The following is a 17,798-nucleotide window of genomic DNA, read 5'->3' as shown; positions in this document are numbered from 1 at the left end:
TGTCGGTAGTGAGTGTTGGGCAAGTCTCCAAGTGAAAACTTTGAGCTTCGACGGCACCTGTAGCTTCCATAAGGCCGACCAACCACTAGTAGAAAAAGGATCAAACGTGAAGCACATTAGTGCCGGTTTGATTTTGGCCCGGTACTAATGGTACCATTAGTGCTAGTTCGAACGGATTTGCATTAATGCCGGTTCGTGTTGAACCTTTAGTACCGGTTCGTGGCACGAATCGGTACTAAAGGGGTGGTGGCAGGCTGGCGTCAGGCCGAGGCCCCACGATCACCTTTCGTACCGGTTCGTGGCACGAACTGGTACTAAAGGTCTAACCTTTAGTACCAGATCGTGCCATGAACCGGTACTAAAGGGGTCTGACCTATAGTACCGGTTTGTGACACAAACCGGCACTATAGGGCAATTTTCAAACTCTACCCCCTCTCCCCCGTGTGTCGCCATTTCAGTTCTGAAAAAATCAAAAGAAAATGATAAAAACTTCAAAAAATAAAATCCTTCGAGAGGTAGTTATATTACTACATCTACTAGTTAGGAAAATTTGAAAACTACAATTTGGACATGTTTGCAAAAAGTGTAGGGAAATTGTAAAACGGCTATAACTTTTGCATACGATGTCGGAAAAAAACGTATAATATATCAAAAAATTCAGCACGAAAATCCGCATCCGATGGAGACCGCCTACGGCCTGTTTGGAATTTTTTAGAATCCTCAAATTCCAAAAGGAAAAAAAGATATGGTCAAATTTCAGTTTTTTTAAAAAAATTGGTTAAATCTGGTCAAACTACTTATTCAAGAAGTATTAATGTTACTACATAATTATTCAAGAATATTAGTGTTACTAAATAATTATTTCAATTTTTTGAATTTTGGTCAAATCTGGTCAAACTATGGTCAAACTTATTCAAGAAATATTAGCGTTACTAAATAATTACTGTTTTTTAGAATAATAGTTTCAAACTCAAACGGTGAAATGTGTGACTTCATGCTCAAGCTAAACTCCTGAGGGTTAATAGGATTGACATCTTACTATTGTCAGGAAAACAACAAGTGCAGACTCGGAAACGAAGGAGAATAGAACCCGAAAGTTAAGCGTTCTCGGGCTAGAGTAGTGAGAGGGATGGGTGACCGTTCGGGAAGTTAGATGATTTGGAATGAGTGATCCACACTTGAGCAGTTAAGAGAGGTGATTAGATACTAAATCATCAAATAATTCAGAAAAATTAAAAATTGAAAAAAAATCAAAAACTTTTTGGAAAATTTTCAAAAAAAACCTTTAGTACCGGTTGGTAACACCAACCGGTACTAAAGGTCCCCCATACCAGGGCGCGAGCTCACGCCACGTGGTGGCACTTTAGCCCCAGTTCGTGCCGAACCGGTACTAAAGGGGGGAGGGGCTTTAGTGCCCACCCTTTAGTGCCGGTTATGGAACCGGCACTAAAGGCCCTTACGAACCGGCGCTAAAGCTCCGTTTTCTACTAGTGAACTCGACATCAGACCCCGAAGATTGGAGGTATGCTCTCCTTCCTCTAACCATGCTTCTCTTCCACTCTTTATGCGGTATATCATTTTGTACGCTGTCCTGACAGAGAAAAGGCCTCTCGGGTCCTCGGACCACGCCCAAAAATCATCAACTTGACGGGTGCAAATGGGAATCCTCAGGATAGCCTCGGCATCCATTGGAGCAAAAACTTGCCTGATCAAAACTTGCCTCCAAGAAGCAGATGATGCATCAATTAAGTCTGAAACTACTTCTGGAGGGTTATGGATCAAGGAAGAAATCGGCCTCATCATACCTGCCCTTGGAATCCAATTGTGCTGCCAAATATTGGTCGAGCGCCCATCTTCTATCCGCATAATCGCACCCATTTTCATTATGTCCCTTCCATCAACAATTGCTCTCCATATCTATGATGGGTGTGAGCCCAACTCTGCCTCGAAGATGGATGAGTTGGGGTAATAAGCCGCCTTTAGAATGCGTGCACTCAAGGAGAGCGGCTCTGTCAGGCACCGCCAAGCCTGTCTAGATAGTAGAGCCAGGTTAAAAACTTCCATATCCTTAAAACCAAGACCACCCAAGTTTTGGGGGTTTGTCATAACATCCCAAGATACCCATGCAGGTTTCCTCCTCCCATTTTTTGAGCCCCACCAAAATTGCCGAATAATTGACGTTACACTATCACATAGACCCCTCGGGAGGCGGAAGCAATACATAGAGAAAAATGGTATGGCCTGTGCAACTGATTTTATCAACACCTCTTTACCTGCTGCTGACAATAGTTTCTGCATCCACCCCTTCACTTTTTCCCACACTCTATCCCTCAGATAACGGAATGTGCCATTCTTTGACTGACCAACCTCTGTAGGCATCCCCAGATATTTTTCGCTAAGGGACTCATTCTGAACATGAAGGATGTTTTTTACTTGGTTCTTCAAAACCTCGGGGCACCCTTTGCTAAAGAATATTGAGGACTTGTCAGTGTTGATTCTTTGGCCGGATGCGTCGCAATAAGTACGAAGTAGGTTTGATACCGCATTTGCTCCCTCCACACTAGACTTAAATAGCAACAGGCTGTCATCCGCAAACAGAAGATGATTCACCACAGGAGCTGTGGGTGCCACCCTCACGCCACCAAGCACCGATGACTGAGAACTATTTTTTAAGAGGCACGAAAGGCCCTCTGCTGCCAATAAGAATAGGTAAGGGGAAATGGGATCTCCCTGCCTTATACCTCTGGATGGTTTAAATTGCTCCAACTTTTCTCCGTTGAACAAAACCGAGAAAGACACTGATTTTACCATTCCCATTACAATATCAGTCCATGCCGAGGAGAAGCCCAATTTCAGCATGATCGCATGTAGGTAAGCCCAGTCAACCCTATCATACGCTTTCATCATGTCCAGCTTCAAGGCACATAGACTATTTGTCTTAGATTTGTTCCTCTTCATGAAGTGCAAGCATTCATAAGCACAAATAATATTATCTGTGATAAGTCTCCCAGGCACAAAAGTCAGACTGTTCTTCGGAAATAATATCAGGCAAGATCTTCTTCAATCTGTTGGCAACGACCTTCAAGGCGATTTTATATAAGACATTGCAAAGGCTTATTGGCCTGAACTGAGATAAAAGGGTCGGACTAGCAACCTTTGGTATCAAAACTAACACCGTGTTATTGACTCCCTCAGGGCTCTCCTCCCCTTTAATGATCCGCAAAACCACCGCTGTCACTTCATCACCGCATAGGTCCCAATGTCTTTGGTAAAAGTGGGCCGGAAAGCCGTCGGGACCCGGGGCTTTGGTCGGGAACATTTGAAAAAGTGTTGTCTTCACCTCAGCATTCGAGTAGGGCGCCTCTAATGTGTTGTTCATCTCCTGCGTAACCTTGCGGGGTACATGCTGAAGCACTTCCTCCATTCCGCTCACTCCCTCAAACGTATACAATGACGTATAGAAATCTTGGACCATGTTCCGAAGTTCGGCCGGATCATCTGTCACCACGCCAAGGGAGTTTGATAATGCTCGAATCATATTCTTCTTGCGCCTCAAGCTAGCCCGCATATGAAAAAATCTGGTATTTTTATCCCCCGCTGAAAGCCACTCTAGCCGAGATCTCTGACGCCACATGAGTTCCTCCCTGTGTAGAAGTTCCACTAGCCTCTCGTTAAGTTTCATTTCAACATGTGTTGGGCCAGTACAAATTGGATCGCCTCGCAGTTGCTCCAGCTTTGCCTTGATCTCCTTCATTTCCTTCCGAACACTTCCAAACGTATCTCTGCCCCACGTTGTCAGGTCTGTACTAATTCTGAGAAGCTTATCCCGAAAATCGCCCACACCATAGCCCGGTGCAAGAGTACTCCAGCTGTCAGTTATCTTCTCCGTCCATGCCTCGTGCGACTCCCACATGGTTTCATATCTGAACATCTTTCTCTTCATTGTATCATGTTGAGTTCCATCGAACCTCAGCAGAATCGGGCCATGTTCTGATGTGGATCCGTCTAGGTGATATAACATAGCTAGTGGAAACCGAGCTGTCCAGCTAGCCGAAGCCAAAGCCCTGTCAAGGCGAACTCTACAATAGTTCCCTCCTGTAACCTTTTTCTCAAAAGTCCAGGGCCGTCCCTGATAGCCAAGATCCATGAGCATGCACACGTCAACAGCATTCCGAAAAGCTTGTATTTGCGCGTTACTTCTGTCCGCGACTCCATCGTGCTCTTCTGGAAGTAGCACTTCGTTGAAATCGCCAAAGCAAAGCCATGGCAAATTGCTCATAGTACTAATTCCCTTAAGGATATCCCAGGTCTGGTGCCTTAAGTGTGTCCGGGCCTCCCCATACACACAAGTGATGCGCCAGGGATCCTGACCCGTTTCTGTGACCCTAGCATCAATATGGTACACAGAATCTCCCAAAATTTCAACTTCACAATTGTTATTCCAAAACATACCAAGTCCTCCACTCCTCCCTTGACTGTTTATTGCATACGAATTGTCAAAACCCAAAGTTCCAGCTAAAGCTTCTACACGTGCACCACTTAACTGTGTTTCAACAATGCATAGCACGGTAGGGGTAAACTTCATCGCGAACTCGCGAATCTCTTGAACTGTCGTAGGTTTACCCACTCCACGACAGTTCCAACAAAAGGCACTCATTGGGCCCGGCGGTCCTCCTCTAGGGAGTCCGCCAACTTCTTAACAGAAATATTGAAACCTTCCTGACCAGCGGTCACCAATCTTGTTCGTTTGGGATCTCTTTTCGGGGGTGGGCTGATCACTGAGCTGCTCCCCGCAGGCACTAAGGCGAGCTGATCAGGTCCCAAGTCAGACCCATGATTGGTAGCTGGAGCGTTGCTGGCTTGCCCTGTTCCACTGGCCCTTTTACGGGAGGCCTCCTCCATGTATGTATCTTGAGCCGGTTCTAGCTGATCTTCATCATGTGTCTGGTTCTCCCCAGCATCCCCGTCGAAGCTGTTATTGCCTGGGTGCTGCCCTCGTCCCCCCATGCGTCCACCTCTTCGGCCACCGCGATGGCCTCGACCACCACCAGGCCCTCTGCCAGTTCTCATGTACCAGCCCGCCCTCAGGTCTTTGAACACCAAGGCCGAGGGTGGATGCAAGCCCGTCCCATGTTCTTTGAAGAGATGACCCAGCATCCCACAAACTGCGCACCAGTCGGGCAGCTTCTCATATTTCACCCGATAGATCTGGCACTTCCCTTCCCTTACCATTGACACAACATTCTTCAGAGGCTTCGTCACATCGATTCTAACCCAAACACGATGGAAATTTCCAGCAAAATCCTATGAAGGAGGTTCAGCAAACAAACTTCTCCAACCCTGGCAGCAAGCGGTTCAATGAGGTGAGCAACCAAGTCGGGGACGTCATGGATCTGGATCCAGATATTAATTGTATCCAACTTGATAGTAGTCGGTTTCGTCACCCCATCATATGGTTTGATAATGACAGCATCTCCCCTGAAGTGCCAAGGCCCTTCTTGCATCACCCTCTCCCAATCACCCAGGCAAGAAAATTGGATAGTGTACAGATTATCTTCCAAAGGCCTGAATTTGACCTCCTGGGCAAGGTCCCAGGCAGATCTCATGTTGCAAAAAAACCAAGTCTGGCTGTAGGTTTTCACAGAGTTCACCTTCGCGATAGCAACCCAGCGAGCTGCGTCTTCAGGGATGTCAGCCTCATCGAAAACTACGTCGTCCAGATCCTCTTCCTTGAGCCCTAGCTCTTGCATCATCTTCTCTACGTCACTGACCCCGGTAGCCCTAGGGTTTTCGTCAGACGCCATGTCGAAATCTCACCCGATGGATCAGATCGGGTCGGGAACAGGGGAACCATAGGAGTGCCCCTCTCTCGCAAGCCAGACCCGTCCCCCAACAAGGGCGGCGAGGGCGAGCCGAGGAGGTTAATTGGCGACAGCAGGGACGGCCAAACTCCAGTCGACGTCGGAACGCCTCGGAGAAAACCTAAACCCTAACGAGAGGGAAAAACCTATGCCACAGCTGAAGTTCTGCGACACATGATGACTGTTGAGAGCGCGTGAAGTGACAAGCTCGCAGCCCATCCCTAAGGGCATCTCCAGCCGCGCCCCCAGGAAGGCCTCCCCAGGCGATTTTTTCGCATCGGCGCCAAAAAAACGGCCCAATCGCGCCCCCAGGAGCCCGATTTTCGCCGGCCTGGGCCGAAAACAGCACCGGCGGACCCAGACCGAACCCGGCGCGCGGGGGGGCGCCAGGGCGAATTGTTTTGGCGCGAAAACAGCCGCGGGCCCGCCGCGTCAGCGACACGGCGCCTCGTCTTCCCCCAACGGCCTGGGTTCCCGCGGGGAATCAATGGCAAGGCTGCCGCCGGTCAGCCTTGCCATTGATTCCTCACGGGCGACGCGTCACGGGACGACGCGCCGATGCTTCCCCTCCCTCGCACGCGTACACACGGGTGCGGCGCGGCTATATAGCAGGTGGCCTGCACTCGCCTGTGCCCACACCAGCCCCGCCCCTCGCCGCCGCCCAGCTCCTCCCTCTCCCTACCTCTCCCGAGCGCCGCCGCCCAGCCCCTCCCTCTATCTCTCTACCTCTCCCGAGCCCGTCGCCATGGCGGAACGCTGCCCCGGAGACGAGGCGGCGGCCAACGGCTTCGGCCGCCGTTCGCTCCGCGAACAGGAGTCCTGGCTCCTGTTCCAGGCGAACATTCCGGCGCCGCCGGACATGCGCGCCGGGCCGACGGGGTGGAGGCTCAGCGCCGGGGGAGTGCCCATTCCCCCGTTGCCCGACGCCGTGGAGAAGCCGAAGTACTTCGCCGAGGAAGTCGAGGTCGTGCGCGCCTCCCTCACCGACGCCCAACTCTTCCTCCCCCAGTACGCCGCCGACAACCACGCGGCTTGGGCGGCGTATTTCGAGCGCCGCCAGCAGCAGCGCTTGGCGTCCACCAACGGCGCGCCGGTGGTCGGCGGCCGGCAGAACAGCGAGGGGCGCCACCTGTGGTGGGGCGTCCCCGGCCGCACACTCGAGGGCGTGCTGACGTACCTCGAGGGCGGCAACGACCCGCCGTTGGCGTATCCGGCGAGGGCGGCCGCCCCGGCGCAGCACCGACACGCCGGGCCATGGGCGCCAAGGAGGTTTGGGTCCTCCTCCTCTTCTTCCTCCTCCCGATCTTCATCGCACTCCTCCGGCACTCCGGCCCTGCTCGGCGTCAAGGCCGAGCCCGCGGCGGAGACGCCGCTCGGCCGGCGCACTCGCAGCGCCGACATCATCATCAACGAGGGCAGCTGGCGCGCCTACTCGTCGGCTCCTCCTCCGCGCTTCGTCCAGCCAAAGACGGAGCCGGGGCTCGCGCCGGTGAAGAAGGAGCCGGCCGCGCCGGTGACGACGGAGCTCGACGACGACGACGCGGCCCTGGAATGGGCGCGCAGGGACTCCATAGCGATGGAGAAGGAGCGCCTGGAGAAGGCGAAGGAGCGCCAGCGCGCCGCCCTGCTTCGCTTCGCGGAGCGTCGACGCGGCCGCGACGAAGGCGGAGTCGTCGTCATCTGCGACAGCGACGACGACGACGACGACGATGCGCCGCCACCAGTCCGCCATGGCGACGCCGGGCAGGGGTCCAGCAGGGGCACCCGCGTCAAGGAGGAGAAGGCCGACGACGACGATGGCGGCGACTTCAGCCAGTTTTTCCTTTAGATTAGTTTATGTATATGTGCTATGTAATGAAAATCCGCGAACTTCGCCGAAATGTGGCGAAATTTATCGTGTTTGGCCGAATTTTATCGTGTTTAAGCCGAACTTCGCCGAATTTCTTTTATTTTAAAACGTGTCTGGGGGCGGCCTTGGGGCCGGCGGCTGGGGACCAACTCACCTCAGATTCAATTTTTACACCAGCTCACCCCAGAAGGCAATTTTAAGCGAGGGGGCCAACGGCTGGAGATGCCGTAAGACTCAAATGACTCTGAAGGGCTCCCGAAGGCCCGAGTGTGGGCGTAAACCCTTTGTGGGCCTCTCGTGCCTCACGTTCCGGGCAAGGAGAAATTTGCCTGCCTGCCCAGTCTAAACAAAAAAGGAATAAAAAATCACGCCCTCCCCTCCCCTCCCCGCAGCCTCAGCGAACCTCGGCGATGGCGGCGGCGGCGGACGAGGCGTGGTGCCGGGAGACGGTTCCCCGGGTGATGGAGCTGGTGAGCCCGCGCCTCCCCCAGCGCGACGCCTGCGCCCTGCTCTCCGTCAGCCCCTGGTGCCACCGCTCCCTCGCCGCCAACCCCAAGCTCTGGGAGGTGCGTATCGCATCACATCCACCCTCCTCGGCTATCTCCTCCTGCGCGCTTTCTCTCGCCGCTAGTCATCTTCCCTTCGCCGCGCGCTCCCGATTTGGGCGGAAAAATAAGCTTCAGCAAGAGCTTATTTCTCGATTCAGTATATAACTTCTATGTCTCTCTTATACCATTACCAAATTAATACTTATCAGGTACTCGACCTGCACGAGACGAAGAAAGCTGGCGAGCGGCTCATTTCCGCGCTTTCAATGGTAATCATCATCACAATCCCATTTCCATGTCTTCCAGACAACATTTTGTTCTATTTCTATGGTCACTCCTTGTGTCTTTACCGAGCATAACACCGACCAACTCTTGCCGTACATACTGCAGTAGTACACTGTTACAATTCCAAATTTCATTCCTGTCTGATCTGACTAGCAATTTTGTGACACCGGCTGCTGTTCCGTCCTTGTTTAGGCAAGGTATCGCCATCTCAAAGTCGTGAACCTTGAATTCGCTCAAGATATCGAGGACCGGCATTTTCTCCATCTGAAAGAAATGGTGAAATTTCTCTGCTCTGTACCTTTTAGATGATTTCTACTATCTATGACTAGAAAAGCTGCAGCTGGTTTAACATGTGGTTATTTACAGGGTGCTATCTTACTAGAAGAGTTGGAATTCCTGAACCTAAATGCATGTCAGAAGATCTCTGATACAGGGATTGGAGCTGCTACCAGTCTTTGTCCTAATCTTCGGGCCCTGTCGATCTATTGGATTGTTGGGTACGTCACTCGCTGTAGGTTTCCTTTTACTTTACATGACTTGCACTTCTAATCATGGGACTTTGGGTGGGTGGTCAGATTGACAGACGCAAGCACTGAACATATTGTGAAGAACTGCAAGCAGATAATCGACTTGAATCTGAGTGGCTGCAAGGTATTTTTACTGTACCATGTTTTGTCAGCTGACAATGTTTCCACTTTATCTAACAATGAGCCTGTCTATGGTTGTGCGAGGCTAAGCAGTTGATTCTAAATTTGTTTTGTTATATATTTTTGCTATATCGTCTGGTTTCTATAAAAAAATTGCTATATCAATCTCCAAAAAAGCATGATGCTGAATCAAATACTCAATATATATAGGTGGTGCTCTCTTTATCACATTTTTACTGGAATCTGCAACATTAATCTTCTTTTACTTGAATCAGATGGACATATTTACATTCCTGTTTCATGCTTACTTTTGTTTGGAACTATTGAATCTACCTTGGAATCTGCAAATCTCTTAGAATGTACTAGGAGATGCCAGATTTGTTGGGGGACTCCTATACTCAAGGCATATAAGACCTGGCATTGCCTATGCCGTAAGTGTGGTAGGCAGATACATGCTTGATCCTATGAGTGGACATATGGATGCAATATAGCCTATTTTGCGGTATCTAAAATGCAGTCCTGGGAAGGAGTTTAAGAAGAATGGCCATCTTAATATGGTTGGTTATTGCGATGCCGATTGGGCGAGTTGTCAGCTTTAGGCTATTGTGCATTGGTTGGAGGGAAACATGGTGTCATGGCGAAGCAAACAGCAATTAGTTGTGTCCAAATCAACAACCAAAGCAGATTATAGAGCTATATCACTAGGACTTAGTGAAATATTAAGGGTAGAAATCCTCTATCAGAATGAAGGTGCTGGGAAAAGGTCCTTTGAAGGTGTGGTGTGTAATAATAGATCAGGTATACTTATAAGCATAACCAATAACCCGATCCAACACGACAGAACCAAGCATCTGGAGATAGATCCTTTCTTTATTGAGGAGAACTTATATGATGGTATAATTCAATTAAATCATGTAATATCAGGGAATCTAGTAGCAGATAGTCTAGCTAAGGGTTTTGGGTTCAAGGGACGTAATTTAGCTTGTAACAAAAGATGGGAACCACCCATCTTGACTGGGAATGTTGGGCTAAACATAACAGGGTGATAATGAAGCATTAGTAGATTGCATCTTACATGTCCAGCTCTACTTTTTCGTGGATATTTACCCCACTGATTGGATATATATTACATGTACACAGAACATCTCAGATAGAGGAATACAGCTAGTTGCCGATAATTATCAAGGACTACAGAAATTGGACATAACCAGGTATGATTTAAAAAAAAAATTAGTAATGGGATTGGCCCCTGATTTCCATTTTCAAAAACTAAAGTAGTTTCAGCAACAATTAGATGCCAGGACCACATTTGTCATTTCATTCTGAACATTCATCTAGTATTCACTGGGACCTTTAATGTTCTACAACCTTGGTGAGCTTGGGCAGGAAACAGAATTTGCACACCTAAATATCCTGTGTGTTGAATTTATAGGTGTATTAAGTTGACTGATGATGCATTGCAAAAAGTTCTTGAGAAATGCTCTGCTCTTGAAAGCTTGAACATGTATGCCCTTTCAAGGTAATATTAAAAATATCCAAGATAGATACTTCTGTGTTGCAGTGAACTTGAGCATCTAACAATCTACTTCACACCATGCAGTTTTACCGACAAGGCTTATACAAAAATTGGATATTTAGCCAACCTCACATTTCTAGACTTATGTGGGGCCCAGGTAACTATTTATTAAATCTACTTTGAATTTTGAACTATCAAACTATTTTGTTCACTAATTCAGGGTTCCCAGAACCTAACTGATGACGGTCTTAGCAGTATATCAAGATGCGGAAGTTTGACATATCTCAATTTATCTTGGTAATACAAGAGCAAACTTCAATTTTCTCTAAATAATAAATGAAGTTGCTGTGATTGATCTCTGGAATCACCACTCACAGGTGCGTCCGTGTTACTGATGTTGGGGTGGTAGCTATCGCACAAGGTTGTCGGACCCTTGAACTACTAAGGTAATATGGTAATTTTGTTCTAAAGATGGTGCATTCATTGTGGCTTATGCACATTCTGTTTTCTTTATGTAGTTTATTTGGAATACTTGGAGTAACTGATGCCTGCCTGGAGGCTTTGTCAAAATCTTGCTCAAATAGTCTCACGACTCTGGATGTAAATGGCTGTACTGGTATTAAGGTGAGGACTTGAAACCTATTACTCTAATTAAAGTAATTTTCCTCAACCAGCCCTCTGCTTTGTAAGTCAAAGCACTGCTTGCCATAACACCATTAAATTCAAAATAACGTTAATTATCCAATTGGCCTATGGCACAAGCCGTGACCATACAAATAAGAGTAAACTTATCTGGCTGTATCCATTCCTGCCCAGCAGCCTACAATTTAGCAAAAGAACTAGAATTTAATTTCTGTCTGCATTTTCTATATCTTGTTTCTAATTAGCTCATATGCCTTATGCTGTCTGAATGACATTAGGCCCATAGTCTTGATGGTTAATCACTTAATCCTAGGGTGTGTTTGCCTGTTTGGGACAGCTCCACTTGATAGATTCTGTGCTGGAGCAGGTCAAGCCATGCCAAACACCCCAACTCCATTTTTTTGGTGGAGTTAAGCTGAAGGGGCCTCTAGACTGTAGTGCATTTTAGTGAAGCTGCAAAGACGTTACCCCATCTTTCTTCTGCACCTCCAATTATAAGTCTGCCCCTGAAGTTGAGAGTAAATAACCCCCCACACCAACCGAACATTTCTCCCTGAGGCCATTTTGTGCCTAGCTCGTTCCCCAACCCTTCTCCTCTTCTTTCTCACTGTCCTTGTCATCCTCACCAGCAACGACCTCATCCACCAGATTCATCCAGGGGCGGTGCTTAGAAGATCGTTGCATCGACCTGCAGATCTCCCGCTGTTGTCTTCCTCTTGACAGGCTTGAAGACACTACGCTGACCTGCAAATCTCCTCGCCGGCCTTCACCTCCACCCAACGAACGCAGGGGTTTGCTGCGAGCTGTGCGGTATGAGGTGGCGGTGGATCTAGGAACCAATGGAAGATCCAGCGATTTCTCATGTTCTTGATTTTTTTTTGTCAATTACTTAGATCTGGTTTTCCTACTGTGAGTTGTCTACAGAGCGGCTTATCCATCTCATGATTGAGTTGCGAGTTCGTGAATCCCTGTTCGTCTTCTCCATGCATCAGTATGGCAAGTAGTATTGCCTCGCACCGATGTCAGTTGGTCTGCAGGCCAAAGCTTTTCAATTTGCATCTGAGCATTCAGTGCTTCTAACTGATAATAATTATTCATGAACGAAGGGATCGATTATAGCTATCTCAGACTACTTCCTTGATGATGCCTTCTGCCAAACCACGGTTCTAACTGAATTAGCTTGTAGAAATTGTAGTTCATTGGAGATGGCTTGCAGCAAATAGCATGTTGAAGCTGTTCATGTAATTGTTTTAGGGTGAAGCCCATTAGGGTCGGTTGTTGTGTTGTAGGGTTACTTGGTTAGAAAGATAAATGCTTCGGTTAGTCGCTTCCAAGGGCACTGAAATATTATGTGCTCATGTGATAACCTAGTTTGTTTCATGTGATCCAGGCAATAACGTGTATAAATAACAAGGGTATTTTGGTCTTTGCATAACGAACGACCATGGTATGAAGCTGTAGATAATCCTGTTGTCAAACACACCCATCTCGTAGACATTAAGCTCCTTTTAAGAGGATGAGTAAGCTGACTGCGGGAAATAAAAATGAATCAAACTCAAAAAAATAAATAAAAGATAGTTATTGTGCAGACAACCCCATCCTTCAATATTTTAACATGTTTTGTAGTCTGAGTTATCATCATTTTTTACTGCATCAGTTCTGCAAATCAATTGTTTGATTGACGAGTACCCTTGTTTGACAGAGGAGGAGCCGGGACGAGCTGATCCAACTGTTCCCACGATTGAGTTGCTTCAAAGTGCACAGCTAGAAACAACGGCTCAGGCTTTTGTAGAATTATCGTTACCCTAGCTGGCATTCGTAAAAGCATTGTGGAAGTGTTTGGCCCTGGAAAAACGGAGCAGCACTACAGAGTTTTTGCCGCCTGCTTGTTCTTTGTTTCTATCTGGACGTGAGAGAGATCACAGGACCTGTATAATCGTTTCTTGTAGTATGTGTGGCATTTCTTATTACGTTGTCATGAAACTTGAAAACCCTAATGTACGTACTTGTTATTTTATTGTTTGATCATTTGAATTCAGAACGAAACCAGGTGACGCACCTGCTAAATGCTTTATTACTAGCCAGTGCCACATTGACTGTTCTGGGATATAGGCAAAAACAGAACTCAAGAGGGTAATTCTCGCTGCATGGGGTAGATTGTCCGCCTTGTAGATTGGGAGTTTTGCTTTGAGCTTATCAGTAATAAAATTGCAAGCTGTGGCCAACTTTTTTTTCTGGGAGGGTAGAGAGGGTGGCCAGATTGATAGCGCATTCATCTGTGTCTGGAAGAGTGAAGATGTTTTTGATAGCCTCTCTGATATGATATGTGGTAGAACCTTGTGCCACATGTGGTAGGGTAGAGAGAGAGTTTAGTCCAGTTTGAACGTGCAAAAACGTCTGCAGCGACCTCGGAGTCAAGTCATGCGATGCCAGGTCCCTAAAAGAAAACAAGAAATGCTTGGCACGGCAGGCAGACGTCTTGCAATAAATCTAGTCATGCAGCAGCTTAGTCCAGTTGTGAACCAACCAGTGTTGGATGGTTAAAGAGACTGTGATATCCTCAACCCCTCAGGGTTAAGTCCTGGTGCTTGCATTATTAGGCCTTGTACAATGGGAGGTGCTTAGGGGAGGTGCTTAGAGAAATAAACCAGACTTTTCTTAAGCACCGGTGCTTATTTGTACAGGATAGACGCTTAACTAAGCGTCTCTCCTGTAGAAATAGGCACCGGTGCTTCAAAAAAACCTGGTTTATTTTTCTAAACATCTCCCTAAGCACCTTCCGGGAGAGGAGACGTTCCTGTCGACAACACTGATGTTAAAAAAAAGCAGCTTAGTCCAATTGCAACTTGTAGAAAGAATATATATTTTCTCAAACCAAAAAATGGTTGCCACTTGTAGTCACCGTCCTAAAGAATTTAGTGACGCGGCTTAATCTAATTGCAGTTGGTTGCGCTGGCGCCCGTCCGATCCATGTGCCCGGCGTGACGACTGACGGCAGACGTCTGAGCACTGAGTCACTGACCACGCCATTGCCAAAGCGAGCAGTTGCCAATCTAATCTGCCATTCAGCGCTGCTGCAGCTGACGCAGCCGGCACCGGCAGCCTTTTGCCGGATCGATGGGGTTGTTGCGTCGCGCACTGATCACGCCGGACCACCACGTGACGTACCTGCGCTAGCTACGGCATACTATATGACGTTCATCCGTTGGTGTGTGTGTGGCTCAACCACTGGTCTTCTAACAGCAACGGCGCCACCAAGGGAGCAGTTAGTTGGCTGGACGATCCGACTGGCTACTGGCTACTGGTAGCAGCAGCTGATCCTGATCGAGAGCGATGGGGTGGGCGATCGCGCTGCACGGCGGCGCCGGGGACATCCCGCGCACGCTGCCGCCGGAGCGCCGGGAGCCCCGCCTCGCCACGCTCCGCCGCTGCCTCGACCTCGGCGCCGCCGCGCTCCGGGCCGGCCGCTCCGCCCTCGACGTCGTCGAGCTCGTCGTACGCATCCCGTCTCCTTTCTTTCTTTCTTTCTTTCTTTCTTTCTCATCTCTCAGATGTTTGTATGGGCCACACGCATACGCAGGTGAGAGAGCTGGAGGACTGCCCGCACTTCAACGCCGGCAAGGGGTCGGTGCTCACCAGCGACGGCACGGTGGAGATGGAGGCCTCCGTCATGGACGCCACCGGCATGCGCTGCGGCGCCGTCTCGGGCCTCTCCACCGTCGTCAACCCCATCTCCCTCGCCAGGCTCGTCATGGACAAGACGCCGCACATCTACCTCGCCTTCGAAGGGGCCGAGGCCTTCGCAAGAGACCAGGTACATGCTACCTGCTATTTTATTACTTTACTGCAGTAATAATCCTATTTTTAACTAGCAACAATAGCATTTCATAACCAAACTAGTTGTTCATCCAAGAAGAATTTGTGAGACTTCATCTAAATTATCTTGTGTGTGGTTTCCACTTTTAGTTAGATATCGAGGAAATGCACTGAATTTTTCAGAAATATTTACCTTTCGGCCAAAATATCTCAGCAATTCAAGTAGTGCACAGGAATTCAAATATTTTTCAGAAGTTCTAAACTATTTGGATAAATTCCAGCGAATGTTTCCGCCCTTTAGCCGAAATGCAAATCGAATGACTGAGATTCATGGAATTTCGGTGACTTCGATTGGTTCCGAAATGTTACTGAAACTGAAAGCGACAACCATCTGTGTGTGTGTTCTCAGGGTGTGGAGACCAGGGATCAAAGCCACTTCATAACAGAGGAAAACATTGAGAGGCTCAGAAACGCCAAAGAGGCCAACAGGGTGCAGGTATGTATACTACTGTCTGTCAGACAGCTTGTTCATTTTTTTTTTGAGGGAAGGAGACAGCTTGTTCATTTTGATATCATATCCTTCCCCACTTGAAACAAACAAAAGGCACCATATCCTCTGTATATATGTTCAGGCCTCGAGTGACTCGCTTTGCACGTGACCTGGCATATATATCAGGCCCATAGATGTCGGCAAGTTGATCATGTGTTAATCACGACCATTTAACTGTCACACATGTTGTAGATTCAGAATGCCCTGCATACTCTGTCATACCACTACTACTCTGTTCTTTCTGTAAAAAAAGAAATCCATACGTTGAAAACAATTGCTGAACATTAATTCATCACGAAATGGACAGAGCTGCTAGCTTTCATTGTTGCATTGCTACATTTCACAATTTTCTTTTACAAAAATCATATTAAATCAAAATTATCAGGTGTGTGTTTGTACAGCAAGCTCATTAATTAACTAGTTCAGTCAGTCAGCTGTTGATTCTTGCAACCCTACTGCTGCTTGCTTCTCAGATCGACTACACCCAGTACAACTACACCGACCCAATCTGCGCTCCCAACAACGACGACAACAGCCGGACCGGCACGGTGGGCTGCGTGGCCGTCGACGCCTCGGGCGGCCTGGCATCGGCGACCTCCACGGGCGGGCTGGTGAACAAGATGGCCGGCAGGATCGGCGACACCCCGGTCATCGGCGCCGGCACCTACGCCAACGCCCTCTGCGCCGTGTCCACCACGGGCAAGGGCGAGGACATCATGAGGCACACCGTGGCGCGCGACGTGGTGGCGGTGATGGAGCACCGGGGCCTCTCGCTGGAGGAGGCCGCCGCGCGCGTCGTGGCCGGCGTGCCCCGGGGCTCCGTGGGGCTCGTGGCCGTGTCGGCCGCCGGGGAGGTCACCATGCCCTACAACACCACGGGGATGTTCAGGGCGTGCGCCACCGAGGACGGCTACTCCGAGGTTGCCATATGGCCTGCATGATCCTGACTGAGCTAGCGTTGGAGAATCAACTGGCTGATTATGTGTGTCTGTCTTGTTTCTCTAGTGCCTGCTGCAGGTGCGGATCTCTGCTTTGGCAGTTGCCACTACGAGGCAAAGAACTCCATCAGTTTGATGTTTCTGTTTCTGTTGTAAGGATTTAGCTAATTTGGTATGAAAATTATTGAAAGTTTGTGTTATCATTGAAGGAACCGGAGCTAGGCCCCATTCTTCTACAAAAATATGAAATTCAGCCAAAGAATTTGGGAGGGCAATTTGACAAATACAAAAGTGTGTCATAGAAGACGGACTTACTCCCTCCATTCCAAAATAAGTGTTGTGGTCTTGGTTCATATTTGAACTAAAACGACAACACTAGGAACAGAGGGAATATAAGCAAAGAGCCTCCACCCGACAAACAAACCATCAAATTTAGGGATGTAAACCGGGTCCCGTTTAAAGTCCATTTATAATATGGTAGTTCAAAAATGTTTTTTGTTTGTTTGAGGAAAATAAACTATCAAACTAGCAAAAATTAACTAAACGGAATTGCGGACGTCATTTATTTGCCACTTACATCCCTAATCAAATTCTTCCTGTTGTCATATATCATAACCTTGTTCTTGCTTATACTACTCATCAAGTTAGAGCATCTCCAGCCGTTCGGCCCCCCAGGGCGCCTAAAAAGAGCGGCCTGGGGGCGAACCGGCGCTAGCTCGGCCCCTGGGGACGACCTAGCTCCCAGTCACACCCTCAGGCGCCGGCCCCAAGATGCGAAAAAATCGAACTTGGTCGTTCCCGCTCATCACAAAAGACGCCACAAATCCGGCGATCACAAGTCACAGTTCGGCGATCACAAGTCTGGCGTACAAAAAACAGAGCGCCGCAAGTTCGCGTGCGCAACGAATCACTCGGCGGGGTTGGCTTCAGGCGTCGGCGGAGTCGGCGTGCGCGGACTCGGCGGTGTCGGAGCTGCTTCGGTGCTGGGCGGTGTCGGCGCGGCTTCCGTGCTGTTGGGCGGCGTCGTGGAGGCATCATCACTCGGGCTTGGCGTCGGCGTGGGCGTGGGCACGGGAGTTGGCAGGTGGTTGAGGATGAGGCCGCGCTCCACTATGTACCACGCCTTGAGCTTCTCGTCGTTGCTCT

General features: G+C 48.7%; 1 protein-coding gene across 1 annotated transcript; it reads left to right on the top strand.

Annotated features, from left to right (window-relative positions):
* The first annotated feature begins 7,983 nt into the window (after positions 1–7,983).
* On the top strand, positions 7,984–16,860 carry LOC123060091 (uncharacterized). The gene is given in 17 exon segments (XM_044482650.1): positions 7,984–8,276; positions 8,468–8,527; positions 8,736–8,819; positions 8,910–9,040; positions 9,119–9,194; positions 10,331–10,401; positions 10,623–10,709; positions 10,791–10,863; positions 10,927–11,003; positions 11,084–11,152; positions 11,225–11,330; positions 12,242–12,257; positions 13,006–13,136; positions 14,619–14,843; positions 14,929–15,162; positions 15,574–15,660; positions 16,188–16,860. Coding segments are annotated over 17 exon segments (2,151 nt in total). The 5' UTR covers positions 7,984–8,120; the 3' UTR covers positions 16,656–16,860.
* Positions 16,861–17,798: the final 938 nt, after the last annotated feature.

This window comes from Triticum aestivum, chromosome 3A (genome assembly GCF_018294505.1).
Source record: "Triticum aestivum cultivar Chinese Spring chromosome 3A, IWGSC CS RefSeq v2.1, whole genome shotgun sequence".
NCBI lineage: Eukaryota > Viridiplantae > Streptophyta > Magnoliopsida > Poales > Poaceae > Triticum > Triticum aestivum.
Note: the sequence above shows the minus strand (reverse complement) of the source record. Positions and strands in the feature narration are given on the sequence as shown.